At 41.0% G+C, this 12,222-nt stretch overlaps 1 protein-coding gene across 1 annotated transcript; it reads right to left on the reverse strand.

Moving 5' to 3' along the window:
- Positions 1-279: 279 nt before the first annotated feature.
- Positions 280-9,810, reverse strand: LOC143862193 (inactive protein kinase SELMODRAFT_444075-like). Its single transcript, XM_077373203.1, has 10 exons — positions 9,560-9,810; positions 9,320-9,468; positions 8,879-8,973; positions 8,231-8,712; positions 7,501-8,109; positions 6,695-6,858; positions 6,349-6,425; positions 1,148-1,295; positions 896-1,045; positions 280-803 (listed from the first exon to the last, which is right to left on the reverse strand). Exons 1-10 carry the CDS (start codon positions 9,762-9,764, stop codon positions 420-422), a joined length of 2,463 nt encoding a protein of 820 aa, XP_077229318.1. The 5' UTR covers positions 9,765-9,810; the 3' UTR covers positions 280-419.
- Positions 9,811-12,222: the final 2,412 nt, after the last annotated feature.

Below are 12,222 nucleotides of genomic sequence, written 5' to 3' on the forward strand. Positions count from 1 at the left end.
ACTCCATCTCCTATTGGTCATACTAATCACATCGTATCAGATTGAGTTTGGCTTGGTTAAATCTAGGAGACAGAGTTGTAAAAATTCCAAGCACAATGGAAGGCTCTAACTATCTTCAAGAAGCAGGATTACAGCATGCCTCTAAGCCATGATTCAAGATTAATGGATAAATTGATTGGCATGCACAGTGTTTTCGACAACATAGATATCTTATATAATGTCCGGCAATGCATTGGGAAGCGGGGTGACTCCCCTCCTACTGGCTCTGCCAGACCCTCTGTTCTACTCACGGCTTAAATACCCAATGATCCAAGTCTTCTATCTACATATCCAAATGATTTCCGGGGACGATGCAACTGCATCTCAAACTTTGCACCAAAGCCAATAATATAAATATTTTTTTCTTATAATATGAACATTTACATGGGTCGGAAACTTCTTCTGGAGACTGGGGAGTTTGTCTGGTAACCACTGTCGTCAGATAAGCTTATGGAATCTCCATTTTCACTGTATTTCGTCTTCATGTTATGAATAAATTCTGCTAGTGACCCTTGTAGGTATGCCTGGTATTCTTTGCTCACTAAGTTCTCGCTCTGGTTTGAGAGATAGTTCTTGTCGTGCGGTCCTTCACTTTCATCATCAAAACCATATCTCTGCTTCATCTTGGTCACATTATGATTCGACATTCGGCTTTTCTCGACCACTAATTCACCAAATTCAGTATGTGCCCACGTACGTGCAGACTTTAAGGAGACTTGAGAGGACATCACACTTACCATGTCTCCTTCAAGAACCCTGAGTACCTACAATTAGATCATTCATGGCCAAAAATATCAGAGATCGGGCCTTTTATATGACAGTGATTAAATGAAAGAACTAAACAAAATTAGTGTACCTTGGACATCCTTGGCCTCCTTCTTGGGTCAGTTGAGATGCATAAGTTAGCAGCATACATCATGCATTCAGCCTCATGAACAACATATTGTCCATCCAATCGGGGGTCGATGAACTCATGGATCATTTTCTTCTCTAGCAATGGACGACCCTGTATGGCCATAACAAGAACAATTTAAGCTTTGCTTGTAATCTTATCGATTTTTTCTCATTTAGATGTAGAGAATTCTGGATTTTTACTGTTTTATCTTACCCATTCAGGTAAATACTGCCGTCCCTGTCCTCTAGACAAATCAATGGCCTTGAGGCCACTCAAGAGTTCCATCAACAACACTCCAAAGGCATATACATCGGCTTTCTCTGTGATTTGGCCCGTTTGTGTGTACTCCGGAGCGAGATACCTACATGAGATATTGCAGTGTCAACCAACTAAATTCATTAGTCATGCAGAGTTACAGAAATTAATGTCTTCGCTCAATTGATATGTGCAGGATTGATTGGATCCATGATTTTTTTGTGATCACATTTCTTATTGCACAACCATCACCACTTCTAAATTAGTTTTTATTATTCAGGTCGCTTATTCTTGTATCACCACCGTTACAAATTTCCAATTCTTTCAATATTGTTTCTACTCATCTTAATCGACGTCAATCAAGTTGCCTGCTCGTGGGTCGTGGGCCGTGGGCCGGTCTGTGGATCGTGGGGCGTGATTTTAACACTATTCTCTTTGCAGAAGAAAATAATCGGCCTGGTCGGATAACTACTAGTATGCAAAACTTTTCCGATTTTATCATGGATGCGGAATTGGTGGATCTACCACTTGCCGGTGCCCGTTACACATGGACTAATAACCAGGATTGCTTGGTTATGAGCCGCTTGGATCGCATCCTCATATCTAATGAATGGTTTCAAGCTTTTTCCTCAATTTCTCAGCGTGCATTACCTAAGCCAATTTCGGACCATCACCCGATTTTACTGGAGCTCTCGGACTGTTTTGTTGGACCGCGTCCATTTAAGATGGATATGTCCTGGTGTGAGTCTTTGGCTCTCAATGATTCTATCGATGAATGGGGAGCGTCGTACTCGGGGACAGGGTGGAAAGGGTATGTCATTTGCAAAAACATTCAGGCTTTGAAGGGCTATATTAAATCTTGGGCTCGAGGGGAGAAGATAAGGGTGGAGAAGCGGAAAGTGGAGCTCCTGCGGGAGTTATCAAATCTGGAAGCAAAAGAAGAATCTGAGCCTCTATCTGATCTTGAGCACCAGTTCCGTGCAAATCTGAAACTAGAATACAATGAAATTCTAAGATGCGATGAGATGAGTTGCAGACAAAAGTCCCGGGCGGTTTGGCTCAAAGATGAGGATAACAATATCAAGTTTTTCCAGCGGATGGCTTCCAATCGTTAGTGTGTGAACTCTATCCGATGCTTAGATATTAACGGATTTATCGTTGATGATGTTGCGACCATTCGTCACAAAGTGTTGGACTTCTATAGCAATTTATACACTCGGAAGTATGATAGGCAGCCTAAGTTTGATGGTCTTCACTTTAATCGTATATCTGTTGATCGTGCTCAATGGCTTGAACGGCCGTTTTCTATGGAGGAGATTGAAGGGGCTCTTGCATCACTTCAAAAGGACAAGGCTCCGGGCCTGACGGCTTTCCGGCAGCATTCTACCAATGATACTGGGACACCATAATATCTGATGTGCTTGCCTTAATGCTGGAATTCCACGAGAGGGGTATCATCAGCAGGGAAATGAACTCTACGTTTAGAAGGGGCGGCTTCCTTACAGGACTTCAGACTAATAAGTCTTCTACGCGGGGTCTATAAGCTACTATCTAAGGTTCTTGCAAGGCGCATTCGTGTTGTTATGAAAGAGGTAATTTCTAAAAACCAAGGGGCCTTTGTCTCGGACCGTCAAATATTGGATGGCATTCTTATTGCAAATGAAATCCTAGACTCTATGAGAAGGAAGGGGGAGCGTGGTGTTCTGATCAGGGTTGATTTCGAGAAAGCATATGATCATGTCGATTGGGCGGTCTTGGACTATATTCTATCCCGCATGGGGTTTGGCCAGAAATGGCGCTATTGGATGGCGGCGTGTCTACAATCCGCAATGTTCTCTATTATCATTAACGGGACACCCAAAGGTTATTTTGGGTGCTCGCGCAGTTTGCATCAAGGTGATCCCCTTGCTCCGTACTTATTCATTATCGTGGCCGAGTCACTCCACTCTCTTATTGCCAAGGTGGAATTTTGTGGTTACATCTGCGGCCTTGCTCCTGGCCCCGTGGCTACTTCTTCTATATCGCACTTACAGTTTGCGGACAACACCATTCTCTTTCTTTAGGATAACCTCAATCAGATGGTTAATGCGAAACGCCTATTTCGCTGGTTCGAGATTATCTCCGGTCTCAAAATCAATTTGTCTAAAAGCGCGGTTGCTGGTATTAACGTGGACTCGACTACTTGTGCCGCTTACGCGGAGACTCTTGGGTGCCAACTTGTAATGCTCCCTATCAAATATCTCAGGCTACCGTTGGGGTATGGTATCCCTAAAGCTGCGCAATGGGACCCAGTTATTGAGCGGATTGAAAGGAAGCTTGCGTCGTGGAAAAAGAGGTACCTGTCATTTGAGGGCCGTATTACCCTTATTAAAGCCGCCCTCACGAATATGCCGGTATATTTCACGGTTTTCAAGATTCCAGCAGCTGTTGCTTCTCGTATTGAAAACATTCAGAGGGATTTCCTTTGGGAAGGTAAAGAATGGGGGAAAAGGCTCAAGCACCTCATTGCATGGAAAATGGTGTGCCGTTCCAAAAGAGACGGGGGTTTAGGCATTGGCAAAATTCGTCTGCGGAACAAAGCCCTTTTGGGTAAGTGGTATTGGCGGTTCGGCACGGAGAAGGATGCTTTATGGCAAAATGTTGTGAGCCAAAAATATGGTAGCGGATGGGGCGTTTGGATATGTAATGGAGCATCAAATCAGAATGGATCTAGCATATGGAAGTCTGTCTCATCTGTAAGGGATGCATTCCTCCCGTTTGTGCGTTACAAACCTGGAACGGGCAACTCTGTTCGTTTCTGGGTTGACTTGTGGGTGGGCAACTATACGTTGGTGGAGGCTTATCCAGATCTGTTTCCTACTGCTGTTGATCCGGGTTCTACCATCGCCAAAATGTCATTCGAAACCATGGACATGCCAATCTTGTATGGGATATCAGGCTGAGACGTAAACTTAAAGAATCCGAGATCAATAATTTCGGGTCTCTTCTTCGCAAACTATCTGCTACCTATTTATCGCCTACCGGTGTGGATATGAAATCTGGATGCCAGAGTCCGACGGGTTTTTCTCGGCGACATCATTCTTTAGAAAATTAGACGACGAATGCGGGAATCCATCCCCTCTGGCTAAAATCTGGAAAAATATGGCGCCGCTGCGTATCAAGGGATTCCTATGGACTTTACTGCTCAACGGCATTAACACCTGTGAGAGATTGAAGACCGGGGGATTCCAATTAGCGAATCGTTGTGATTTGTGCAAAATGGCGGAAGAGAATTTGGATCATCTATTCCTTCTCTTCCCATTCGCATTTAAGGTATGGATGGGAATTTTCAGGTTCTTTGGTTTTTCATGGGTACTCCAGGGAAGCATTCGTACTGTTATCAATAATTGGTGGGGTGTGTTGGCTGGCCAGGTTGGTCAAAGGTGATCTTCGACATTAAACTCTCCATCATAAGCTGGGCAAAAGCCAGAGGAGGTATCCACTATTCCACCGGTGACTTGATTAGGAATTGGGCGGCGGTGATCTCCGAGCGGAAAGCGGTGGTCCAGATGTTACCGCAATGGAAACCTCCTCCTGAGGGATGATTCAAACTGAATTTCGACGGCCGTTCTCGTGGTAACCCCATAAAGGCTGGTATCGGGGGTGTCATCCGGAACCATTTCGCCAATATTTTAATGACTTTCTAGGGGCCATTGGAGGACTGTGACGCGAATGAAGCGGAGGTGTCGGCCCTCTTGTTTGCCTTGCAGTGGTATGCACAGAATGATCTCGGACCCCTTATTGCCGAAGGAGACTCATTCAATGCCATTGTGTGGGCCGGTAACAAAGCTTGTGGTCCTTGGAGTCTCGCTTTCAAGATAGCTGAGATCAGGGATTTGGTGCGCAATCATACTCTTAGATCGGGTAATGATTTCGTTGAGGTGCTTGCCAAGGAAGGGGTGGACCGTGACTCCTTGCTACTCCACTAATACTGTGTTGTAAATATTTTTGGCTTTTTGGGTTTTATGTGGCCCTCTTATGGGATGGGCCTTTTCGCATTGTCATTGTTGATCTTGGGGACATCTTGTCCCTTTGTACTCTCTTTGATTTAATGCAATTTCCGTTACCTTTTCAAAAAAAATCAGGTTTCCTGATCGTCATCTTCTCCCATTCTACTTGTTCTCACAAAACAAATGGCCAATTAAGATTGTTGGAGAAGAGCTAGTGCAAGAAAGTTCATTTCATTCTCATTGGAAAGTCAGTTGAATATGAAAGAAAGTTCATTTCATTCTCAGTACCCTCAAGGTGGTTCATGTTCTCACTACCCGAATGTTAGTTGAATGTTGAGAAGAAATTATTGTTGGAGCTCGTGCAAGGATAAAGTTAAAGCAAGATAACTATATTTGCAAAGGAGACATCTTCAATGCAATGTCTTATATTTTGTTCAACACATATCAAAGCATGGGGCCAGGAAGCAAGATTTGGAAGGCACTAGAGGCTAAATACATATCAGAATATATTGTAAGAAAAAAGTTCACTATGAGTCCATTTTTAAACAGGAAAGGTACCAAAAGGTCTACAAATAGACCAGAAATTGAACATTTGATGCACCGTATGAAAATATAAGTGGTGATTACAGTACTTAATTACTGCTTCAAAAGCTCTTCTACACTCACTTTAAGCTTTCCAAATCTCTCTCGGTCATTTTCTTTCTAGTATACTATTATTATGCAGAAACTAACACAAATATCATCACAAGCTTCTCAATTCCGAAGGTATTTCGGGTCTGTTTCCGTTCGTGTATAAGGTCAACAGACATTAGTAGATTTTTTTTACCGAGTTTCATTGTATCATAGAGGCAAATTTTCCGATTCCATGTGTACATCAATTACACAATTAGTGGGGAATATTGTCTTAAGGAAAGTGATTTATTAACATGCCTTGAAGCAAATTTTCTCGATTTTTTCACCAATAATCCCCTAGCCCCTGCCCATTTTTGTTCTTCAAAGACTACTCAGAGTAGTCCCTGCACGAGTTAGCAATTTTCTTCGAAAACTACTTGGAGTAGTTCCTACCCACTTGCATGTGGACTACATAAAAAATTACAATGACTTCACAAGATATATATTGCTATTTTAATGAAAGGAAGAGTCATGAGTTGAATGAATTAGTGAACCTACCCAAATGTGCCAATAATGCGCGTCTCCTCAGCAGATTGACCATCTGTTTGCCATCTGGCTAGACCAAAATCCCCCACCTACATGTAAGCGATATTAATTAGACTACATTAAATATTAAAATGTAGACAATAATGCAATACAAAATATGAAAAACTTCACCACTGCTTAGTTTTATCACAATCAGATGAAGAGGAAGACAGTATCAGAATTGATCCCCATAACAAACTTCTATGAAATCTCACCAATGAATCTCTCGATCAGATAGATATAGGTTGAGCAATACAGAAGTTTCATTATTAAGTAGAAGGAAAAGCAGTGAGAAAAATAGTAATGAGATTGAACTGACCATGGATTCGAAGTCATGGGTGAGGAGTATGTTGTTGGGTCTGAGGTCTCTATGAACAATGCAACCTACTCGGCAATCTTCATGAAGATATCTTAAACCTCTCGCAGCACCAATGGCTACCTTCATTCTGTTCTCCCATGCCATCACCTCTTTTGCGTGCTCACCTGCAAAAACAACTTCTCAATCAGCTCCGAGAGTTAATCCAGGCCACTCATTGAGTTGGCCCACGATAGAGATATTACAGCCTAGAAGTCACACACATTATCCCAACTATCCATCTATGTTTTGAAATTAATGCTTAGGAACTTAGGAACATTAGATGACCAAGTACAGCAAACTCACTCAGTCTATCATTTTCAACATTCATCTAGTCTTTAGCATTGGCAAGGGCCAAAACTCTTTAATCTGACTTGAAATACCCCAAGATTCAATGACTTCTTGAGGGAATTAGTGAAGGGATCTGCCTGCAATTCAGGTTCACAAGGTTTTTTTAAACATAATTACACATACTCAGATAGCTTGTTCTGTGAAATTCCTAGCAAAAACAGCTTTTAAAACCAAACCCGAATCCCAAAGAGTATTTTCTCGTTAATCTCTTATGAGAAAGTTCTGAGACCACCAACCGAAAAAATCCCAAAAAAAGATCAGTAATCACACCATCACAATTAGACCCTTTAACATCTTCCCAACCTCTTTTGCCATCTCAAACTTCTCAGTTGTCATTAATGAGTTTACACCAAAATCTATTAGAAAAAATTCAGTTGATTCCCTATCAATAACAAAAACAAAAAGAACAAGAAGTTTACCATATAAGTGTTTGTCCAATGAACCATTACAAGCAAACTCATAGACGAGGAGCCACTCTTTCTCCATGGAATAACCCACCAGCATCACCAAATTCCTGTGTTGTGCACAACTCAGCACTTCTACCTCCGAGCAGAACTCGGATGCACCTTGTGCACTCACTGTCTTGTGTTGCTTCACCGCAACCACTTGACCGTCGGGTAAGACCCCTTTGTAAACAGGTCCATATCCTCCTTCGGCTAAAAAATTTTCGGTTGAAAATCCGTCTGTCGCCATTTCAATCTCTTCGTAACTGAATTTCCTCGGGGGCTTCCCGAAAATGGGTGCACTGTGCTTGCAGACAGAGCATAGTGGGGGCGGGTTTGGAGGTTGTTTGATTGAGAGAGAAATTGCTCTTCTTATACTTGAGGTTCTATCAATTGGTTCAGTAATTTGCTCAGAAGAGGAGGATAGTACAACTGCATTATTTCTCTCCCTTTGCCCATCACCTTTGATGCTGCCTCTTCTACTGCTTGGAGGTTTTGATCTTAGTGAATCTACTGACCTTCTAGCCAGAACTGGTACCTTTGGTGGCTTCTCCATTAGTTTACCACTAAAGTTTTTGTTTGTATCTGTTTTATATCCATAAAAGTCAGTAAACCAATGAATTTTTTTCCATAAGCTAACAGACATTAGAAAAATCTCTACGGCATGATACCTAATAGAAGAATAATAAGACTTAACCACCATTACCAGTATGTTTTCTGGTTGTTTCTACTTTTGGGTCATCATAATCGAATTTGGACACCTTGCGCAATTCTTGTGATTTAGTACTAAAAGGAACCGATCGGGGTGCACCTTGAACTTTACTCTCATGTCTTAGAAGATCTGAATTTGGGGGCATAAAGGATTTCAAAGGTCGAAAGTTCTTCATAATTTGGTTAGTATCATCTCTGTCTATACTTGAAAAAGAGCACGACAAGTCAGTGTTTGGACTATGGCTATCCAAGCCAAGACTGCTCGGGGGAGTCGTAACGTTCGAATTTGGAAGATACATGCCAGCCATGTTGTCATCTGCGGCTGTTGGATTGTCCTGGAGCCCACCTATGCTACTATCTTCTTCATCTCGAGATTGCGAGTTTACTAATCTTAGTATTTTTGGGATGGCATGGTCTATGAGTATGACACTGCAACTCAGTTGTTTCAAGCAGCAATCCCCCTCCTTCTTCAAGCGCCTATATGGTGGGGAAAAAACTAAGTAAAACAAATTTTCAATAATTCATTTCAGCATATGTTATTAATTAGTTGTAGTTAGGAGCATTTCAGCATTGCCTTGGTGTAGTAGCTAACTATATAAATCTGATTCCTGTAATAGTGAAAAGGATTTTTCCTCCACTATACCGATCAAGGATGACCCATACTGCCCCTAGTTCTTGCGCTTTCGTGGCAACGGAGCCCATCTGAGCATCAGTGATGGTCTTTACACTGGTAACTACCTGCATCACAACTCAAGTTCTATAAAAATCTTAAAGTACTACCTTACTCTGATATGTGAAATTTTTGTTTGTATTCAATGGAATGGAAGAAAATGATCCACGTAGAAGAACCCAACTAGATCCAGGATTAGAGCCGGCAGATTCCTTTACCTTCTTCATGAATTTTTTCTAAAGGATTCATTTAGCCAACCCCAACTAGTTTGGGACAAAGGCTTTGTTGAGTTGAGTTGAGTTCAGTTTAATGGAATCATTTCCTTACCCCATTTATGTTTTCCATTTCTATATTTCACACTGAACTTTAAATTGACGGGGCAAAAAATAAAAATAAAAAATCAAGCCATCTGACCTCTGTAACATGGTTTGCTGAACATAGCTGCTTCATCATATGGATGCAGACTGTGTTGATCTTGTGCACTTCCTTATCACCTCTATCACCAGAGCTTTCCCGACTAGAATCATCCTTGTCATGATGAAGGCCCCATTTCTTGAACAGGCCTGATAACAATTCATGAACAAAAGTACCCATCAGAAACCTTATTGCATCATGATCTAAAATACATTTTGTAGAAGAGCAACAAACTCTTACATGTGACGAAATGATGGAATCGAGAGTCGTTATGCCGATCCTTAGGAACAGAAGAAGGAAGAAGAGCAAGTAGGACTAGAGTATCTTCTGCCTTAACAACATTCCTCACCGCCCATTCGAGTGCATAATCCGTTATCTCCTTGCTCGCGTCCACTGCCACCACAACCACCTCGCCTTGCTTGGCTCCTCGCCGTAGCCCTCCCATTTGAATTCAAAGGCACCCTTATGAAGGGAAAGGCTAAGCCAGAATTCAAAGGTAAGAACAACAAAAAGGAGGGAAGCAACACACTTTCTTAAAGGGCTTTCTTAAAGGGTTGGTTTTGTTATATGAAATAAAAGGCAACTTAATGAGAGAAGCAACACAAATCCTTAAGGATTTTTTTTGTTAGGATTGAATTATAACTAATAGAGTTGGGAGAAGAGAACGGCAGAAACAACAGCTTGCATTGAGGAGGACGGAGTCTTGAGAGCATGGAAAGCGCACCATTTGGCATTCAGTCCTTTAGGATTGAAAACAATCAGCCTTTTTTATTTGCCTTGTTGCCTTTGGGAGCAAATTGTCGATCGGCTTTGGAATCACCCTTTCTATCTATTCCTTTTATTATTCCTTTTGCATTTTGTTGTTACATGACGACTGCGTATTACTTGTAGGGTGTGTAGGATACTTTGGCTGTCTTTTGCCCTGTGTTGTTTGCATAAAGACCAGTATTGTAGCTTTCCAAAACAGACTGGAATGAAGTCGATGGGATTGTGGAATTCTTTTAATCAGCTTTTGTTGGATTTGAAGGTTTACAGTTTGGAAATGAGCTCAGGAGATTCCTCTCATGTACTTGTCAAGTGTTATTATAATTGTGGAGTTGCTATCAAATACAGGTTGGGACGAACCAATGAACGAGTCTAATAAATAAAGGCGTGGACTGTTCCAAAACTTGAGGCACCAAGCATCGAGATTTTACATGGTGTAAGCCTGTAGTCCATTATTTTTCAAAAAGTACTGTACGGCTTACCCCATAAGATGATCTAAAACCGTTCATTTGATGGGCCACAACGTAAATAGGATGATCTAAGGGTTGAGATCATCCTAAGGAAATGGTTTTTGGGGCGCACTGCATTTATATTGTGGCCCATCAAATGGAAGTTTGGACCATCCTATGGTGTAGTCCGTACAGTACTTTTTGAAAAATACTGGACTACACGGGCATATACCATATAAAAATTCAGTATCAGCCCCGATTTTACTTATTGAATTAAAATGTGTGGATAGAAGAAGGGACTCTTTGATTGCAGGATATTTTTTCAGGGCAAAACTTATTCCAAACAAGTGCTTATTCAGCATTTAAGGAACAACTATCTCAGCTATCTGAAATTCTCAATGAGAGAGAAATTACATTTGGGATAAAATAAAATAAAAAAATCCCTAGGCAAAAATATCATAGAACACCTATATCTAATGAAAAAATAACCAAAACATCCTTATCTCAGAAAAAATGAGCTAAATACCCGTCACACCCTTGGCTCGAAGGTGTGACAGGCGCTGCATGCCTGCAAAGGTAAACCTCACAAGCATGCAAGGCTTTTATGTTCAGATATAGTATACAGATATAGCAATTCATCCACAACACATTAGAGCATTTATCAAAGCATCAAAAATATCCAAGAGTATAGATAATTCAACTATCAAAGTCGCCACTCGATACCAACATAAAGCTGAAATCAAATTATTGCAATCCTTCCAAATTGTCCAAAACCAATAAATACGTAAGAAGTAAATCTTGTCAAGTGCAAGATCACATGATGTGCAAGATCCGACACCTTCACTTTGAGTAAATCTTGTCAAGTGCAAGATCACATGAAATGTGATTTTCTTTTTGTCATTGGAAATTCTATCTATTTTCTCCACATTTCTTTTATTTCATTTACTATTCTTAGATCTTATGAATTTCTATTTGAATCTTTAATTTTTTGCTGGTAGATCTCGTTTTCTATTCATAGTTTGTTGAGAAATAAAATTTCAGATTTGTTTTAGATTTCCAGTCCATAAATTCTTTCAAATCAGTCCATTTTTTCCATAACATCCTACACATTTTCTCTAAAATTCAGATCTGATCTCATATTTCCAAATTTAGATCAGATCTAAAACTTCTCAGATCGCTTATGCCGCCTGCTCTATATTAGAAAGAGAAGGACAATGGCAGCGGATATTATTAAAAGGGTTGTTGGAATTGTTGAAAAGGGTTGGTTTAATATAGAAGGCAAAAAGTATTGTATAAGATATTATATGGTTCAATTAATGGGACGTTTAGAAAATGGGAATCAGTGGTTATTGGGTTGGTTCAAGAATGGAAGGTTCTTGATTTGAAGAACTACGGTGTTAAATAAAAAAGAATATGATTAAAAGAATTGAGGGATGTTTATTGGGATTAGGGGTGTAAACGAGCCGGGCTCGGCTCGTTAAGCTCAAAAGGTCGGCTCGGGCTCGGCTCGGCTCGGTCAGGCTCGGCTAGGCTCGCAAGCCTTATCGAGCTCGGGTTATATTAAGTTCACACCCCTCATCTTCCCTGGACAGTCCTATCTAGTGTAATTTGACTACTTTTTTTACACTATGGGGGGTGGTCCAAGTAACAAATGGGGTTCCAAAAATGAAGTGACATATTTTGCCTCCC

The sequence above is a fragment of the Tasmannia lanceolata genome, unplaced genomic scaffold (assembly GCF_043159265.1).
Source record: "Tasmannia lanceolata isolate RefF3 unplaced genomic scaffold, GAP_Taslan_0.1 ptg000003l, whole genome shotgun sequence".
NCBI classification, from domain to species: Eukaryota; Viridiplantae; Streptophyta; class Magnoliopsida; order Canellales; family Winteraceae; genus Tasmannia; species Tasmannia lanceolata.